We start from the raw sequence: 20,703 nt of genomic DNA on the forward strand, positions 1-20,703 counted from the left end.
TAAGGGTAAGCAAATATTTTATCCTTTGGTTTACCCTATGCAGTTCTGAAAAGCAGTGAGCAAATTAGCACTGGTAAAACACTTGCAAGGGAAGGGTGCTGGATGCTCTAGAAATGGACAGTTTTATTTCTTTCCCTGAATTCATGATAACCTGACTATATTCTTAAATTGGGTAAGATGGGTTTTTTTTTTAATAAAATCCCTCTCTCAAGAAAAGGGGGAGGGGGCAGCTAGGTGGCGCAGTGGATAGAGCACTGGCCCTGAGGAGGACCTGAATTCAAATCTGGCCTCAGACACATGACACTCACTAGTTGTGTGACCCTGGGCAAGTCACTTAACCCCAATTGCCTAAAAGCAAAAAAAAAAAAAAAGAAAAGGGGGAAAAGTGGGGTTTATTAAATTCTTCCCTGTATTTTATTAACACAAAGTTGTTGACAATTTCTGAAGTTTAGCAATCAAATCTTATATATAGTGACATTTCATAAAGTGCTTTGGAAATAGAGTTCAATTAACTGAATACCAGGAAGGCAGGAATTGTCTGGACCAACCTAGTTGCTGTAGTATACTTGTTAGCAACTCATAAAAGCTTTGGAAAGTGGAAACCAGATGAAGAGCCTGGGCCTATTGGTTTAAATAGGAAATTAAACTACAGTTGGTGTTTAATGATTTGGGAACACCATAGTAAACATGTAGTTAAACAGTTTAATGGTGGAAATTTTATTGGAAACTTCAAGTACTTCAGAAATAATGTTACAAAGGTAGATTTTTAAATTTTCCTTTGTATAATCTTTTGAAATTCAAAGTAATTCCTTTGTTGTTTAGTGTTTAGCCTCCATAAGTGCTCTCTTCCATGTCCTTGCACTGTAGTGTCCACTAAACTGAGAGTATAGGTTTTTAAGACTTCATGAACAAACGGTGCCTATTGGTTTGCTCAGTTGTCCAGTGAACCTTTACATCTTCACTTTGAGCTTCATGTTGTGCAAGCATCCTTAAGGCATTCAGCTGTGGTGGGTATGAAGTTGAGTTCCAGCCCTTACGAAGCTTACACTCTGATAAAAGGAATGAGAGTTAAGCAATAGGTTACCTTAATTGAGTAAAGGCCAATATTATATGACAAGGGCTTTAGAGAGTTTAAAAAAAAAGAGTACTTTGTGAGATCAGTGGGGGAAGGTTTTTACATATGGGGTATCAAGGAAAGCTTTGTGAAGAAGGTAGCTTTCAATGTGAGTTTTAAAGAGTAGGTAAGAATTCAACAGGCTCATCAAATAAAGTATTTTCCCCAGTTTTGAATATTAATTGAATTGTTAATTTGTTCACATACTACATAATTTGCAAAAGCTATTTTTAAAAAAGTCTTTTTACGATCATAAGAAGCCTGCATCTTTTTCTCTTGGTTGATTATGTGTAGAAATTTTCAATATTAAGGATGAGCATAAATAATGCACCTATTCTATTAAAAAGTCATTATTTCTTAGAGGTGTTCTCTGCTGTAGGACTTTCTATATAGCACTAGTATTCCTATGAACTTTGAATTTTATTTATTTAAATAGTTTGTTTAATAGTAACATTAATCTATTTGACTAAAAAGAATAAATTTTTGGAGAATAGGAAGAGGTCATAAATACGTGACTTATTTTCAAAATTCCTAAATTTCATTGACCTTTTCCCAGAGGTTTCATTTCACAGATGACTGTGTGAGACTTAGGGTTTTTGAAGTATCTATCATGTTAATGAGAACCTTGGTGTTGTCTTATTTTTCCCTCTCCATCACCTCTCATATCTAGTCATTTACCAAGTTCTGTCAATTCTACCCCCACAACATCTTTCATTTCTTTCTTCATTGCTATTCCTACTATTGGTGCTATGCTCTTTTAAACCCGAAATACCTGGGCTGTTCCAGTAACCTCTTAAATACTTAATTTAACTGCTCTTTCTGCTTCCAGTATTTCTGCGTCTCTCTTCCATCTTGCAAATTGCCACATTATCTTCCTTAAGTATGTATCCTTTCTCCTCTCAAAAATCTTCAGTGGCTGCCCATTGCCTACCAGGCAGAGTTCATTGTCTTTTACCTTACTTTCAAGACTCTTCGCAATCTGACACTGCCCTGTTTTCCCACACCCAACATTCCGTCTAAACCTAATTTCTCAGGCATTGCGCTCACCAGATTCCATTCCTTTGCTCATGCTATTTCCTTTTACTGGAATGATCTGCCCTTTTTTTCTTCTTTTTTTGCCTATTAATTTCTTACCCTCCATTAAAGTCTTTTAATTGTTACCTCCTCCATAAATTCTCCTGTGGTTCCCCTTTCAGTGACAACCTGTACCTCAAAATGTACCACTTTATTTTATACCTTTCTAATACATTTAGGATGTGACATTATGTATTTAAATTATGACTCCTCTTCCCAAACTGTAAATCCCAAGAGGTCAGGGATCATGTCTTATAAACTTGGAAACTTTGTGCCTCAGTGCCTACGCCTAGTACAGTGTTCTACACACATTAGTTGCTTAATAAATGTTTGTTGGATGAATGAATAAATTCCAGATTAAACACATGGTTTTATATATTTTAGGAGGATGAGACTGAAAAATCTGAGAGTGATGTGGCTGATGATGTCCCTGAAATCCAAGACACAGTGCAAGTCATACCTGGCAGTGAGCTTCTCTGGAGGATAAACACAAGGCCTCCAAATTCTTCTCAGGTAAATACATAGTGGAATAATAACACTTGGTTTATAAGGGTATTTCTGAGCATGTAATCCTAGTGTTAGTCATGTAGGGATACATAGTAGTTTAGTGCTGTTTTCATTTTTTAGGAAGAGGATGTAGGGAATAGAATCTGGAGGCACAGGGAAGATCTGAGAATGTAGGAATTGTGAAGTTTGGCCCTTGACAGGCTGGAGATGTATGGAGGTGCTTGGTCATGCTGTCTTAGAAAAACAGGGATATGTACTTGCATGCCTAATCTTAGGCTTAAATTGCCTGTCCTGAAACGGTTTTTGAGGGACTCTTGATTGTTAACCTGAGGTCCATGGACCCATGGAGTCAGTGAACTTGAATGAGGGGGAAAGTTACATTTTAATTTTCACTAATCATTGAAATTTAGCATTTCCTTCAGTTGCGAATGTAGGCAAGAAACATTTTGAGAAGGGGACCATAGGCTTAACCAGACTGACAAAGAAGTCTGTGACACCAAAAAAGAGTTAAGAAGCTTTGTTCTAAGGGTAGCTAGGTGGCTCAGTGGAAAAAGCACTGGCTCTGGAGTCAGAAGGACCTGGGTTCAAATACAGCCTTGGACACTTAACAGCTGTGTGACCCTGGCCAAGTCACTTAACTCTGATTGCCTCAAAAAAAAAGAAAGAAAGAAAGAAAAGTGTGCCATGTTTTGGAGCAGCTAAATGGCACAGTGAGTAGAGGACTGGCCCTGAAGGCAAGAGGACCTGAGTTCAAATCCTGCCTCAGACACATAACACTTACTAGTTGTGTGACCCTGGGTGAGTCACTTAACCCCCATTGCCTACCCCCCCCCCAAAAAAGAAGCAGCTGCAACTCTGTTCTAAAAATTAATTTTTCTGAGTTATTTTGAACAACAAAACATAATTTTCCTCATTTTTTTCTTTGTAATCCCAGCTCCTGGTCTAAAACCCATTTTGTTTCAAAATACTTTCTAGTTTTCCCAGGATTTCTTGTCAAATAAAGAAGTATTTTGCTAACATTTGTGTTCTTGGGTTAATCCCAACACAAGACCAGCACACTGAGTGCTTCTGGATCTTGATTAACTAGTTTTTTCTGATCTACTTTTCTTTCTTTCTTTGTTTGCTTTCTTTCTTTTTCATTTACTAAACAATTTTGATGATCTCTTTCATCCAGACTTGTGACATCATCACTGTAGGGAGCACATCCTCAGAAAATTGTCTCTAACCGATGAAGATCAGCAACTATTAGTTTTATAGGGTTTCTTGGAGCACTAAGAAGTTAAGGGATTTGCTCAAGGCTACACAGCCAGTATGTATTAAGGCAAAAATTGAATGCAAGTCAGCCTAAGATAATGGCTCTGTTCACACTATGTCATGCTACCTCTCATCTTTTAATGATTATTCTTTTAGAGTAAAAGTGTGGTATCTGGTAATGCTAGGCCCCTTTCATTCCTACTGTTTTTTTCCTTTCATTATTTCCCTTGATTCTAGACCTTTCAGTTTTCAAATATAATGTTTTTATTTTGTCTGGTTCTTTAAAGTAACTTCTTAGTAGTTTGGCAAAGCATTAAATTTGCAAAAATAACTGAAGTAGTATTGTAATTTTTGTTATATTAGTCCTGCCTATCAATAATGAATAACTTTTCAATTACTTTGTTTTCTTTCTGAAGAGAGTGTTTTACAATGTAATTATTCAAGTCCTGAGTGTGTCTTGGTAGGTTAATTTCCAAATGTTTTATGTATTTTATAGCTTTTTTGAAAGAGACTTTATAATTTCCTCTTATATAGAAATGCTGATAATTTTTTTATGGATTTATTTTGTATTTTGATAATTTACTGAAGCTATTGTTTCAATTAGTTTCTTCCCTAATTCTATGAAATCTAAGCACCCAGGTCATCTGCAAAGGGGAATCATTTCATCTCCTCTTTATTGATGTTTATGCACTTAATATTTCTCTCTTGCTTCATTATATTACTAGTATTTGTAGAATACTGTCAAATAATAATGAAAAAAGTAAATAATAACCCTTGCTTTACCAGTGTTTTATAGAACATATTTTAGCATTTCTCCATTCCAAATAATGCTAGTACTTAGTTTCAGATATGTGTTTTTAATTAAAATAAAGAAGGGCCCTTCTGTGCTTATGTGTTTAGGGTTTTTAAGATAAATGAGTACTGTATCTCAGTGAATGCTTATTTTGCAACTATTGCTATAATCATGTGTTTTTTGTTGATTTTGCTTAAAGCTATAATTTTAGTAGCCTGTGCTAGTAGAAAACTACAAATATTTTCATCTTAGGTTCAGTCATTAAAAGGAGCACGCTTAATATTTAATTCAACAAAAAATTATTAAGCACCAATTGAATTAGTGACCTAAACATAAAAAGGAATATCATTTTTAAAAATTAGAGAAGAGAAGGACATAGATGCTTTTGGATCTGTAGGTAAAAGAAGACTTTATCTAACTAATAAGGGATAGAAAAGATCACAAAAGACAAAGTAGATAATTTTGATTATAGAAAGTTAAAAGGTTTTTGTATGAACAAAATTAGTATGCTAGCACAAGAAAAGAAGCGCAAGAAATGGAGAGGGAGAGAAAAATCTTTGCAACAAATATCACTGATAAAAGTCTGATATCTAAGATATATAAGAAATTGACTCAAATACCTAAGAGTAAGAGTCATTCGCCAGTAGGTAAGTGGTCAAAGGATAAGAACAATTTTCAGAAGAAAGAATGCTGTCATCAATGATATAAAAATGTTGCAAAAATGACAAAAGATGGAAATAATGTTGGAGAAGCTATGGAAAGCCAGGCAAACTAATATACTGTTGAAATTATGAATTTATTTAACTGTATTAGATACAGCTTTTGAATTATTAAAATTAGTCAACTTTTCTCATCTTTTGACCCTCTAATTCCCCATGGGCACATACCCCGAAGATAAACATCAAAGATAGAAAAAAATAGTCCCCTGTTTAATGGGATCTTCAGAGTAGTACTTTTATGGTAGTATAAAAACTGGACCCAAAGTAGGTGTCCATTGATTGGAAAATGGCAGAACAGGTTGTGGTAATTGAATAGAACAGAGTATTATTGTATAGTAATAAGTGATGAGTATGTGGAATTGAGAAGAAGAATTGATGTAGTGCAGCAACAGAACCACGAGACCAGTATAGGCAGTTAAATGCAATAACCAATTTTGAACCTAGGCAACAGGTGATTAAATATCTAATTTTTATTTAAAACTCATTCAGAGAAATGTTTTTTATTATGGGGTTTTTTTTGGCATAATGATCTCAGCTTAAAAATTAAAATCTGGTATATAAAAATAAATGAGATTTATAGTAATTACTTTTTTCATGTGTATTTTTTCTCAGATGTATAATTTTACAAGTTTTACCGTGAGCCTCAATGAACTAGAAAAAGGCATGGAAAAGATTTTAGCTCCTACAGATTGCCGCCTTCGTCCAGATATCAGAGGCATGGAAAATGGTAACATGGGTATGTTTTTGTTGTTGAATTATTATAACCTTTTCTGTTTTTAGCTTCATGTTACATTCTTGCCCATGCTAAAATCATGCGGGCACTTCAGACAGAAAACTTTAAACTAGCAGTTCCCAGCCTAGTTAAAATAACCCAGAGTGTCTCCAAGGGATGTCATGTAATGTTGAAAAATAGATTTAATTTCCTAAAATTTCAAAAAAGTAAATAAATACCATTGTCCCTCTGCAAGCCCTTGTAACATACTTACTATGTGCCAGAAACTGTGCTGAGGGCTGGAGATACAAAAAAAAGTAAAAAATATAATCCCTGCCCTGGAGGAGCTTACATTCTGGTGGAGGAGAGAATATGTAATTAGGTAAGTACAAGATATATAGAGAGCAGATGGGAAGTAATTTTAAAAAGGCAGGCATCATCTGTTGAATGTACTGGGAAAGGCCACCTGCTGAAGATGAGCTTTGAACTGAGCCTTCGAGAAGGTATAAGGCAGAGGTGAGCCAACCACTTTTAGTGGATGGAGAGTACTTCAAACTCAAACAAAGCTGTGTTGGAGCATAGCAACTCCTCCAAAATTGGTCATCATTGCCGGCTTTGTTTATCTACCAAATTATCCCCCCATTGTTCTTCCTTGAGATCTGCAAACCTTTGTATTCAGCTCTTTCATTTATACTAGTAGCATGAAGTTTAATAAGGTACAGATGGTAAAGCTATTAATTATGTTTTAAAAAGGATAGAGAATCAAGAACAATGCCTTGTTATTGAAGTTTATTCTTTTGTGTCTCATACTTTTTGGTTGTACTTTTTAGTTTTATTATCATGAAATGTAGAACTGCCCATAATTTTCTAACCAAAATGAAATTTAATTTAGAGATTTGGAGTTTTCCAATTTAACCTTTTTTTTTAGCTTGGACTTTTCAAAAAAGAATATTAAAGCCAATCCTTTTTTCCATTACATCTACTCATTTATGATTTTTGTCTACATATATATACATGTATTATTTAGAAATGAATTCCTTCCATTCAGATTTATTTCTAAAGAGGTACTCATTTATCCTAGATTTAGCCAGTCAGGAGAAAGAAAGACTAGAAGAAAAGCAAAGAGAAGCCCGGAAGGAGCGTGCCAAAGATGAGGAAGAATGGCACACAAGGTAAGCTTTAAAGAGGACAGTGTCGGGGGCAGCTAGGTGGCACAGCAGATAGAGCTGTGGCCTTGGAGTCAGGAGGATGTGAGTTCAAGTCCAGTCTCAGACACATGACACTAGTTGTGTGACCCTGGGTAAGTCACTTAACCCCAACTGCCTTAGCAAAAATCCAAAAAAAAAGGAAAAAAAAGAGGATGGTGTCAAGAAACCAAATTGATATGTTTTGAGAAAAGTCTGTCTGGTCTGAACCTCTTTCTACTCAAATATATTATGACTTATTAACTAGAAAAAATGAATTAAAATCTTAAGAAACATCACTTATAGTCTAGCAACATGATGATGATGATGATGATGATGATGATGATGATGATGAATTCTTTGGTCTTAGCCACCCATGAAGCAAAAGTAGAAAATGATTCACTGTCCTGTACTGTGATGAAAAAGGGGTGCTTATTGTAAAGAACGAATCACGTTTAGTGCCTGTGGATTGTCACAGTGAAAGACAGTTTTGATGGCCACAGCAACTCTTAAAAGGTTTTTAACTTTTAGACCAATGCAGCTGTTAGTTTCCTAAATGGGAGCTTCTTATCTGACATGAGTGAGTCAGCACACTAGAAGAATGTCAATGTATACATTCTCATTCTTAATGAAACCAGAAGGTAGGAGAAAGTTGCAGCTTAAATGGAAGAATGGCTCCTGATTATCCTTGAAGAAGCACATAAAGGAGTTGGTTGAATTAGTTTCATTGTATATCCTAAGATAACAAGAAAAATAATTTCATGTGATAAATGTTCATTTTTTCTTGTAGTGCTCATGATAAGCATAAGTAAAATGACTAACATGAAGGTAGTTATTAATTATACACCAATATATATTGCAGAGAATGAGGTAGAGAAATTTTGTAAAAAACTCACTAAGACATTCAAGTTAAGTCAACATTTAGTTTTAATGCTCAGTGGCTTCAGTGCATAAGGAAAGATGGTAAAAAAAATGTGTTGGGAAATATGGTTCAGGTTTGAGAAACGATGCCAATAGCTTGTAAACTACACAGAAGGCTTATATCATAGATATTATTGTCAAGACGAGCCAGGAGGTACTAGACAGAATAAGCACTGAACAACTCCACAATCACAAATAATGAAATTGACTACATCTTAACAAACAGGAAACATTTTGACTGTCTGTGCACAGTCAACCTATAAGCTTTTTACAATCAGTATCAAAATAGAAGAAAAGATAAAAAATGAGAACCTGATATGGCATACAATTAAAACAACTTTTACATGAAATTTAAATAGTTCTAAACTTAGCTTACAGGCAGCTAAGTGGAAAGGTGGATAGAACTTTGGACTTAGAGTCAGGAAATCCTGAGTTCAAATTCAGATACTTACCAGCAGTGTGACCCTGGACAAGTCACTGGAGCAGTTTGTATTTCAAGTTCCTTATCTGTAAAATACAGATAATAATAATAATACCTACCTCCCAGTATTTTTATGAGGATAAAATGAGATTATATTTGTAATATGGTGCTTTACAAACTTTAAATCACTATATAAATGCTTGCTTTTGTTATTGTTACCTATTCAAACAAGCTATTAATGTTAAGAAATGGGAAATGGATAAAGGAAAAGTTATCAACACTAATCATCATAATTTCCTATGGACACTGATTGAGGCAAAAACACTCACTAGAATGAAGAGGCCAAATGGGGAACAATGGAACAAGCATTTATTAAGCACCTATTATGTTCTACACCAAGTGTTTTACAGATATTCTCTCATTGATCCTCACAACAACTGGGGGAGGTACATCCCATTATGTCCCATCCCCCCCACCCCATTTTGTAGTTGAGGAAACTGAGGCAGACAGAGGTTAAGGGTTTTGTCTAGGGTCACACAACCAATAAGTATCGGAGGCCAAATTTGAATTCATATCTTTCTGACCCCAGACCTAGTGCTCAGCACTCTATGCCGTGTACCACCTGGCAGCCACATCACCGTAGCCAGTCAAACAAGAAACATGGAAACAGAGGTGTGTAATATAAATTTACTTATAAAAATCTCTTAGGAGATAGTATAAAATTATGAGTAATAGCTCTGTACTCCAAAACAAGGAGAAATAAAAGAGGAAAAAAGTTTACAGAAAGCTTGGCATGAGACCCAGGTAAGTCAGATCCAAGCATTTAAAGATGAAAATAGGAGGATAATGAATAGATGATGAATGGAAGAGATTTGGCAACATAGCTATAGCAAATTATATTCCTCATCTTTGACAATGGAACCACCATATTTATTGTATGTGGAAGTAAAAATGGAAATGACATTAAATAAAACAAAAATAGGAAAAAAAACTTGAGCTGAACCAAATTCTCTCAATCCTTCCTTCCCCCTTCTCCCCCTTGAGAAGACAAACAATTTGATATAGATTATACATGTGCAGTCATGCAAAATATATTTCCAAATTAGCCATGTTAGGAAAGAAAACCGAGATAAAAACAAAACAAGAAGAATAAAGTTAAAAAAAAAACGTGTTGGGGCAGCTAGGTGGTGCAGTAGATAGAGCACCGGCCCTGAAGTCAGGAATACCTGAGTTCAAATCCGGTCTCAGACCAAACACTTGACACTTACCAGCTGTGTGACCCTGGGCAAGTCACTTAACCCCAACTGCCTTTAAAAAAAAGAAAAAGAAAAAGAAAGAAAAAAAGTTTGTTTTGATCTGCATTCAGACTCCATCAGTTTTCTGGTGGATAGCATTTTTCATCATAAGTCCTTCAGAATTGTCTTGGATCATTGTATTGATCAGAATAGCTAAGCCATTCACAGTTGGTCGTTGTACAATATTGCTGTTACTGTATACAGTGTTCTAGTTCTGCTCACTTTACTTTGCATCAGTTCTATATAAGTCTTCCCAGGTTTTTCTGGAAGTATCCTGCTCGTCATTTCTTACAGCATAGTAGTATTCCATCAGAATCATATAATACAACTTGTTCAGCCATTCCCCAATTGATGGGAATTCCTTTAATTTCTAATTCTTTGCCAGCACAAAAAGTATTGCTATAAATATATTTGTATATATAAGTCCTTTTCCTTTTTTTTTTAAATCTTTTTTGGGATATAGACCTAGGAGTGGTGTATTGCTTGTGTCAAAGGATATACACAATTTTATAGCTCTTTGGGCATAGTTCCAAATTGCTCTCCAGAATGGATGGACTAATTCACAAGTCCACCAACAGAGCATTAGTATTCCAGTTTTTCCATATTCCTTCCAACATTTGTCATTTTCCTTTTCTGTCATATTAGCTGGTCTGTGAGGTGGTACCTCAGAGTTGTTTTAATTCACATTTCTCTAATCAATAGTGATTTAGAGTATTTTTTTCATATGACTATAGATAGCTTTGATACCTTCTTCTGAAAATTACCTGTTCATATCTTCTGATCTTTTATCAAGTGGGGAATAACTTGTGTTTTTATAAATTTGATTTAATTCTCTATGTTTTAGAAATGAGGCCTTTATCAGAGAAACTTGCTATAAAAATTTTTTCCCCCTTGTTTCCTGCTTTCCTTGTAAACTTGGCTGCATTGGTTTTGTTTGTGTAAACCCTTTTTACTTTAATCAACATTATTCATTTCACATCCTATAATGCTCTCTGTCTCTTGTTTGGTCATAAATTCTTCCCTTATCCATAGATCTGACAGATGAAATTTTCTGTGCTCTCCTAATTTGCTTATGATGTCACCCTTTATGTCTAAATCATGTATCCACTTTGACCTTATCTTGGTATCTGCTGTGAGATGTTGGTCTATGCCTAGTTTCTGCCAAACTACTTTCCGGTTTTCCCAGAAGTGTTTTGTTTTTTTTTTAGAATAGTGAGTTTTTGTCCCCAAAGCTGGAATCTTTGCATTTATTAAACACTAGATCACTATGGTCATTTACAACTGTGTATTGTATACCTAATTGTAATCCACTGTTCTGTTTCTTAGCCAATACCCAGATGTTTGGGTGATTCCTGCATTGTAATACAGTTTTAAATCTGGTACTGGTAGGCTACCTTCCTTCACATTTTTTAATTCATTGCCTTAATATTCTTGACCTTTTGTTCTTCCAGATGAATTTTGTCATTTTTTCTAGGTCTATAGAATAATTTTTTGGTAGTTTGATTGTTATGGCAGGCATTAATCTAAATAGTAATCTGAAAGAGGGACATACCAATTTATTTGAAAAAATAATGAATGTTTCCCCCCCAATAAATCAATGTAGGAGATATCAAAGGATAATAAATTTAGAACTTTAATGACCTTAGATGACGTTCACCCACCTTATTTTACAGACTGGGCAATTGAGGCACAGCAAAATTATGATTTGCCAAAGGTTGCACAGCTAATAAGTGGCAGATTCTGGATTTAAGCCCAGCTGCTCCAGCTCTATCTAATGTTTCCACCAACCAATGTTTATGAAAGTGGTCTACACGTGTATTAAAAGTATTCTTGGTAAAAATATGAAAAAGGAATAGGCAAGCTTTCAGAAAGGATGTTTTACAGCAGACCATTTCTTAATTGTCATTACATAATTGACTGCAAGATGCAGAGGGTACAAGATTCCACTATATTTCTTATTTGTTGTCTAAAAAAATTTTTTTGGCAAAACAAAAACTACCCTGAAAGCTCTCTTCAAACAATATGTCTGTTAAGCTTCTACAAATTTGCTTGCTAACTGGAACAGTAGGGTTAATTTCCACTCATCATATTAAAGAAGAAATAGAACAGAGAAGTGTGTGTACCAAAACTGTTTGCCAATGGAAACTGTCTAGTGCCAGCCAACAGAGAGATGCTCAATAGTCCAGGAGATTTTCCTGTTTGCACATGGCATTGCTTTACTTAATGAGATACATAACCATTCAAAATAGTTTAGCTTTACTCTCCACATAGGTAAAATCAAGTGGATGAAAAATGTGCATTATCTGTATTGTGATGTAAAACTGGACAGACATCAGACTCTGCAGATGAAGTCTGCATGGCCAAGAGAGAATGAGGGGGCCAGGATAGTGGAGGAAATTAAACCAAACTTTCAATGGTCCCTTTCAATGGTTTCCTGAAGCAAAGTCCCCTCATCCACTTACTGTGTGACTGTGAGTTGTGGAACACTTCATTCTCCAAAGAATTGCTGGTGACTCCAAGGGAAATAAAGAGATCCATGGGGGGCATCAGTGGGCTGTATCATATTACCAGGGAATGGCTTGTGCACAGAAGCAACATGAAATACCAATCAGGAGATAATAACCAGAAAATGTGGTAGACTATGTCGCAATGATAATGATGATAATAAGACTACCTAGCATTTATATAGCACTCCTATGTGTCAGGCTCCATGCTAAGTGTTTTGCAAATAGTATCTCAATTGATCTTCACAACAGCCCTGGGAAATAAGGGCTATTGTTGCCCCATTTTACTATATTAAGTGTAGTAGAATCCTGTTGTAACACTCAAAGTAATTGAGAGATTTGAATATGCCACAAATCAAATCATGTCCCTTGATATATACAGGTAGAAACCCAATATGGATAGATAAAAGCTTCTATTAAGAACTTACCATGAACTGAGGGAATTGTGAGAATTGTGTGAACCAAACTGACTTCATCTTGTAACCCAATTCTGGATCTGCCTCAGTTCCCTTTCTATTCAGTTACCAGTCTAGTTCAATTTCTGTCTTATAAGAAAACTTCATTCAATTGTGGAAATTTTGAGAAAACTTTAATGTATGGGATGAACCTAGTCTTGCATGGCTAGGAAGCTGGACCACTGCTACCTGTTGCTTGGAGACCCTTAACTAAGGATCTAGGATTCAGGGGTGGGAAACCTGTGACCTCAAGGCCACATGTGGCCCTCTAGGTCCTAAAGTGTGGCCCTTTGACATACTAGGTTATGCTGACCAGAAACCCAGTCAGAACCAAAGACTGATTCAAGGAGTTTTCTCACAATTATACATCTCAAGCAACCTATATGTCTTATCTGAAAACTGATCCCATGCTGGTCAATCAATTACTATTTCCTTGTTCTTTTTTATTGAATTTAGATACTTAGGTAGGAGTAGGACACTTCTTTTTTTTTGTATTTCAAGGAATTGCACCTGTTCACTTTCCCCTTCTGAATCTGGAAAATCCCTAATCTTCCCTCCAGTTAGAAATTAGATAACTTAATCTTGTATTCTGGGTTATATCCTGTTCATTTTTTCTTTTAATGCACAAAAATCTGTCTCTCCCTGCATTTGTGGTCCAGTGCCAAGCTGAGGAGGCCTGGTCCTGATTTGTTATGCAATTGGTATATATTGCCTAATAAATCAAAATGTTTGGAAGCTTGAACCTTTGTTTCCTCAATCATTTCAATCAATTTACACACTACAGAACCAAGCTTGCTAAGTGCCTTGTGTGTGTCTATATGTGTGTGTGTGTGTGTGTGTGTGTGTGTGTGTCTATACACACACACACACACACACACACACACACACACTCATATTCCCCTACCCCAGTGTTTTGAGTTTGACTCTTTTTTTGTCATTGTTAAACAGTCATATTCTGAAATTAAATGATTTAGTTCATTGTAATGTATTAAGTTTCAGGTTTTGAAATATAGATTATTATAAGGTATTTGAATATTTCTATTTTCTACACAAAGTATTTTTGAATATTTGTTTTTTCTACACCCTCCTTCCCCCATAGTTTAAATATTTTAAAGTATTTAAAGATTTAAGTATTTTTCCGCCACTGCAAGATCCAGTAAAAGTTAATGATATTCCCTTGACTAAAATGTTCTGAAATCAGTCCTTGGTTCCTAGGACGAATCCCCTTTGTACGTTATTCTTTTAAAAGCCCAAGATTCATGTTTGAATGCTGCATTTTATATCAGATAGGTTAGTAATTTAATCATCAAATTGTACTTTTTATTTCTTAACTCTTGAAACTTAGGAAAGCATCAGTTTTTGGTTTTTTAATCCAGAAACAGACTGAAAGAACATGCATGCAGTATATTAATACGGTCAGATTTGTTTCATCCTTAGAACTAAGTAAACACTTCTTTTGTTAGGACATTTGAACATGTTTAATGGGGTTTTTGTGTATGTGATTATCTTCAGTTTCATAGTTTCACTGGATTAGGAATGTAATATTAAATGCATGAAAATGAAAGAATTTTGCTTTACTAATCTATTAAATTCTTAATTAAAAGGCTGGAAGACTCTAAAACAATGATGATTTCTTGTTTAGCCCAGGGTAAGCTGTCCCAGAGTGGAGTGCATGCTGAGATCCATATAGCTTCTCCCTTGGATCTTTTGACAAAGTACTTTATACTTTTCTTGAGGAGAAGATAGAGAGGGCTGAATTAAGTGAGAAGGCAGTCACGTGGATTCAGAAATGGTGAGATAGCCTCATTCAAAGAGTAATCGGTAATGGTTCAGTTTCACTGTGGCAAGAGGTGTCTCTAGGGAAGCACCCTAAGGATCTTTGCTTAGCTCTGTGCTGTTTAATGTGTTTACCAGTAATAGTCTAATCATCAAATTTGCAGATACAAAGCTGGGACAGATAGTTCCAAAGGGATCCAAAAGGATGTCCAGAGTATTAATGCCATATCTACTAAAACAAAACTCAGTAAGGATAATTGTAAAGTTTTGAACTTGGGTAAAAGAAATCAACTTACAAACATAAGACAGAGGAAGAATGAGCAGATAGCAGTACTGAAAAAGATCTGGGCATTTTGGTGAATTGGCAGCTCAGTATGAATTAGCAGTGTGATGTGCAGCCAAGTTCTGGGAACAGGTAAGTGAGAGTGCCCCTGCACTCTGCCCTCTTAACACGTGGCTGGAGGGCAGTGTCCAGTGCCAGGCATTACTGAGAAGGGACGTTGGCAGATTGGAAAGGGTCCAAAGGGGAACCATTGAAATGGTCAAGGGCCCATGTCATGTGAGAATGGATTGAAGGAACTGGTATGTTTTTAGCCTTCAGAAGAGAGGACTCTGAGAGGATAGGATAGCTGTCTGCAAGAATTTGAAAGGCAGTCATGTGGAAGAGGGATTAGATTTGTTCTTTTTGGCTGAGGTGAGGAGGGGCAGAGCAATGGTTCGAAGTTGCAGAGAGGACACTTGGGATTGAAGGCAGGAAAAACTTTAACACTGACCAAAAATGGAGTGAGCTTCCTCAAAAGGTTGTGTGTTCTCTTTCCTTGGAGGTCTTCAAGTATATATTGGACAACCACTTCTCATATATGTTTTAGTAGATATTCCTTTCTTGTATGAGATGGTATTTATAAAAGCACTTATAAAAGTTTGTTCTCTTCCCTTAAGCAAATAGCACAGAATAGGACTAATCTATTTTCAGCAGCTTAAATGAAAGTAAGCTAGACCAGGTTTAGACCTTGAGGATGTCCCTGAGGGCTGTTGATTTAGTCTAAAATATTGTGATTCCTTTGTTATTGGAGATTCCCTGTATCTTCTGCCTCTGGGCCAACTACCGTCTGCTCATCCTGAAATCTGATGTGGTTTCAAGGAAACAACATTCCTGTCGTTTTGTTTAGATCCCAAGCCTTAAGTTTAAAATAACTATGGACTGTATTTTTTTTCTTATTGCCTTTATTTGCAAATTTATGAAAATTCTTAAGGTAATATTATTAAAGAAACTTTTATCTTGTGAAATTAATTTTATATTTAGATAAATATATACATGCATGTAATATAGCTGAACATTTTGTAAATCATTGTGTTGCTAATAGTTCTACATTTAAACAGAAATGTCAATAAACCTCATTGGATTTATTTGCTGTTTTAGGCTGCAATTTTTTTTTTTAGAGATCATTTGAGGGAGAACTGAAATTGTAAATAGTAGGAAAATCAGCTATCTCAGCTTTCATAGGATAAACATCTAGAGCCAGAAGGGAACTCAGAGGTCATCTCTTCCAACCTCATCATTTTGTAGATAAGCCTAAGGCTGAGTCAATTCAGAAATAGTTTTCTCCTTCAATAAAATGTTTTCTTATCAATCTTTATTTTCTACAGGTGGTTTTATCAAGGCATCAATCCATATACTGGGACTTCTGACTGGCTATATTCAGGTGGATACTTTGACAGAAATTTCTCGGACTGCCCAGATATATACTGAGCCATTGGAACAGATTCTTCAGGACATGGGGACATGGAGGAGTCACACCCCACTTCAAGCCAGCTCCTCTGGTTTTGTTAATAGCAGAAACCAGCTTTTATAACAGCAATTTTAATGGAAATAGCATCATTCACTGATCAAGGATTTAATTCTTATTAATTTTTTGATTGCCAAAAATTTAATTACTATTGTGTTCTCTTCATAAAGCTGCACTTGAATCATCAAGTTTTCACTAAGTTTTAAAAAGGAAAATTCTTTGTGATTCCCTTTTATGTGACAGAAGTTGACTTTGGCTGGTTTAGTTTACAAGCACCCTCTTAACTATGTAACAGCATTTAAAGAAGTAACAGGAAGACGTTGGTGTTTCTACTTGCAGTGAAGTAAAAAAGGGTTTCTTCACGTATTCCAAAGTTGAACCAGTGACAATAAATAAGTATGAGAGGGGAAGAGATGGCTGTTGGAAACTATCCACAGAGGTATGAAAGACTGAAGTAAAGAACTCCTCATAAAATGATGGTGATCCAGAGGTGAATATATACCAAACACAGAATGTCAGACTGAATTGAATAAAAAGCTGCCAAATTACATATTTTGTCATTTGGGGGTACTGTAAGCATTACTTAACAAATACTAATGACAAAACAACTAAATTAGCATTTTGGTCACAAGCAAGGTATGCATTAATCAACATCTGTGTACTATCCAAAGTAAAACATTATCGTTACAATATAGAATGATTAAAAATGTTGACAGAAACATGGAAGAAAAACACCCAAGCTGCTTTTGACCGTGTATGGAAAAAGTCAAGCCTTTAGAGTTTGGTACTATTTATATTCTAGATTGACTTTTCGTTCCTGGAAAGAGCATTTGCCTCTAGTGTCTGGTCAGTTTGGAAAGCGCTTTGTATGTGTTCATAGAATCATTGTGTTTTTTTCCCCTTAATATGCATGTTATAAAACATTACAGAATCACATCTGATTGTTGGAGGGCAGGGGGGTAGGGGAGGGCAGAATTTACTTAAAATGGTGTAACTAGAATTATTTAAGAAATAATAAGTATAATATCTGTCTAAGCACATATAGTCATCAAAGTGACTTATTTTTCTTTGTGTAGAAATGTCAAAGCCATATAATGTCAGAGCTATTTGAATTGCGGATCAATTTATTGTATATATGTGTATATATATACACACACACACACACACACATATATATATATACATATATACATAATGTTATTGAGTTAGGTTACAAAGGCATACATTTTTGAAGAAAAGGGATTATAGTTTTGTGTTTGGCTTGAATATTATGTTTGCAATTAAAACACTTTTTAAAGCCAAGACTTGTTTTGAAAGCTTTTAATTTGGTAACCATTAGAAACTGGAAAGCAGCTGTGTAGTCATTCAAAGATGGCTGCTGTTCCCTATGCCAACAACTTTACATATTCTTAAAATGAACTTGAAGGTTGATTTCTAAATGCATTTGAGGATTCTTGTACATGATATTTTTCCACAAAGTAGGTTTTGAAGTATCTGCTAGTATAAAACACAGTAAAGAAGGCAGGGGGGGATATTTTGTGTGTGCGTAAAGCCAGGCACTTCAAGTGAGGAAAGTTACAGTCATGGTGGGATCATTGTCTAAGCATGCAGGTAAGTCATACAAATCAAAGACAAATAAAGATATGTGCCCAAAGTACATTCACATTTGCTGTATTTTGGGGGCAATGAACAACATTTTATTTATCTTGCTGTTTTGAAGAGAGAAGCAGCATGGCAAAGAAAGCTAGCATCAAAGCCCAAAAGCCCTGATCTTGAGTCCTGCCTCTGACACACATTGGCTGTGACTTTGGCAAGTCATGTAACCTCTCAGTGCTCTAGGCAACTGGAAAGCTATAAGTTACAGAGAAGATGCATCCTGCTTTGGTAGAGGGAGTTTCCTCACCTGGGAGTTCCCTGTGCCAGTAAAAATCACAGGTCCAATAGAATCCTTATCCTAATCCCTAGCCATAACAAAAGTGAGTTCTTTATATTGTCAGATAATCAACCTTGTAATAAATAATTTGGTATTTGGAGGGCTTGAAGAGGCATAATTAAGATGATGTAGCCCTGCTAAAGATACTGGTTCCTACGTACTTTCTTTTAAAATAAAAAGAAAGTAGCAAAGGATGTTAATAAGGTTTTAATCACTATTTTATATTTCTTGTTTAATGCTTCTTTTTTCATACCCATACCTATAAAATGCTTAACATGTGAAATAGTGACACCTAAAGTTTATCATCATTCTTGTGAAACATTAGGATAAAGCAAAATGTTCTTTTATTAGAATTTTAATGATAAAGGTTCTTTTAAAGTATGATCATGCTTTCTAATGATGTGATTTTTAGCTTATGCAAAAATTGTGTATTTGTATTTTGAATACTGACATATGTTTAGTAGACATTTATAAAAATCCCCCAGATTTCATTATTTTGCAAAATAACATGTTCATGATTAGGTCAAAACAATTGCATTAGATACCTTAAAATATCTTTAGACTACATCCCTTACTCCTAACTGAGCCTAATTTTTTTGGTCATTTTTCCCAATTGAAACTAAAAATCAGGCCACATTGTTGATTTTTCTCTAGGCATAATTACTGTATGCTTCTGTATAAACTGCAAATTAGTTTTGTTGAGCCATTCAATGTTTCGTAGATTTAACAAAAAGTTGTCTAATATCTAGGAAGACTGGACAAATTTTTCTTTTGTTTTATTTGACTTTAATATTGTTTACATTATAGTGGCCAACACAGTATTTGTATGGGGTAGCCTGGTGGGTCTTCCTAAGTGAAAGACTGCTTTCTAAAAGGAGCTAAAGCCAAGGACACAGTGAGGTCCTTAAGAATAAGCAGCACTTTTACCTTGGGAGTACTTGCCTCAGTTCAGGGAGATAAAACTGACGGAGAGCATGGAAGTTTGTACTCCTCATCCCCGCCTTGCCTCTAAGGCTGCCACAGAAACCAAGACACCTCCAAAATACTTCATACCTCTATAAAAGGCCTGTAAGTGAAACAATGTGATTTTGGGAAAGAGTGCCAAAATACTTTGTGGTTCTTGAGACCTTAAACATAGACCGATTATAAATGTATGTTACAGTTCCCTGACACAGAGAAATAGAAAAAACAAAACAAAACCAAATAGATCGGCACCAAGGATACATTTAGTTGTTTGCACTTTGCAGGAATACTTGGAAGATGAACTTTCCTTTTTCCTTGCTCATAATTTTCCTTTTGCATGTTCAGACTCATATTCTTCCTGAAATAGCCCATCTGATGTAGTGAAAATGAATTCCAAATATCAGGATGGCTTTAGTGAAGAATGTAATAGGGAAAAGCATCCTGGGAAGCCTCTTGTTCACCATTTTTGCCCCTTAAGAACATTCACCAAATGTCTGTTAGTGTTGTTATGTAATAATTGTTGGAACAACCCTTCTATTACCAGCAAGGAAAGCTATTGAGCCATGGTGAATGGAATGCTTGCCAGGCCGAGTTGCTGTGTCTTAGTGCCTAGTAGGTCTAATAATGAAATGTGAAACAGAATAAAATCAATGGAAAAAAAGATCTGCTCACACTTTTTTTGGAAAATGTCTTGCAGAAACAACTTAAGAGGTAGCTGGTCTAGTGGAAAGAACCCCAGAATTAAAGTGAGAAGACTGAGGTTTAAATCCTGCTTCTGCCACTAACTTGCTTTGTGATCTTGGGCAAGTCACTTGCCCTTTCTGGGCCTCATTTTTCCCCACCTAAGGACCTTTCCAGTTCTAAATTTTATGATCCTGTAATTTTGGAGTCTTCTGTCTTTGGGAAAAGACTAGAAATGAGGGACATGTTTAAGTTATTTAGAAGTTTCAAATCGGTAAAAGCTTTCCAGGGTTAAAAATATCCTTGTTACTTCTAATCTTGGGTGCTAAGTTTTCTATCTTAGGATTTAAAAAGTGGATGTGAAGCAGTGTGTCAATAGAAGAGAAAGAGTCATCAATGGAAAAATCTTTGGAAAATCCTGATTTTCTTATGCCTCAACATTTGGGTTTTTTTTTTTAATCTTCCAAAGATCTTTTCTATAACCTAAATGGTTACAAAAGACTTTGGATCACCAGTATATAGCCTGCTGGTAGTTGACACATGATAACATGGTTTGTAATTATAGGCACAGCACACTAATTCACTCTTTTCTAACATTTCTTAAATTTAT

At 35.5% G+C, this 20,703-nt stretch overlaps 1 protein-coding gene across 14 annotated transcripts in view; it reads left to right on the top strand.

Moving 5' to 3' along the window:
• The window catches only part of OSBPL2 (oxysterol binding protein like 2), a 101,418-nt gene extending 84,839 nt beyond the window's left edge, over window positions 1-16,579 (top strand). For all 14 annotated transcript variants that reach the window (XM_020981520.2, XM_020981528.2, XM_020981527.2 and 11 more), the window contains 4 exons: window positions 2,573-2,701; window positions 6,074-6,197; window positions 7,255-7,345; window positions 16,377-16,579. In XM_020981520.2, coding sequence (XP_020837179.1) covers window positions 2,573-2,701; window positions 6,074-6,197; window positions 7,255-7,345; window positions 16,377-16,479 — 447 coding nt within the window. In that variant the 3' untranslated portion in view covers window positions 16,480-16,579. The remainder of the gene's footprint in view (window positions 1-2,572; window positions 2,702-6,073; window positions 6,198-7,254; window positions 7,346-16,376) is intronic.
• Window positions 16,580-20,703: the final 4,124 nt, after the last annotated feature.

This window comes from Phascolarctos cinereus, unplaced genomic scaffold (assembly GCF_003287225.1).
Source record: "Phascolarctos cinereus isolate Bilbo 61053 unplaced genomic scaffold, phaCin_HiC Scaffold_2;HRSCAF=192, whole genome shotgun sequence".
NCBI classification, from domain to species: Eukaryota; Metazoa; Chordata; class Mammalia; order Diprotodontia; family Phascolarctidae; genus Phascolarctos; species Phascolarctos cinereus.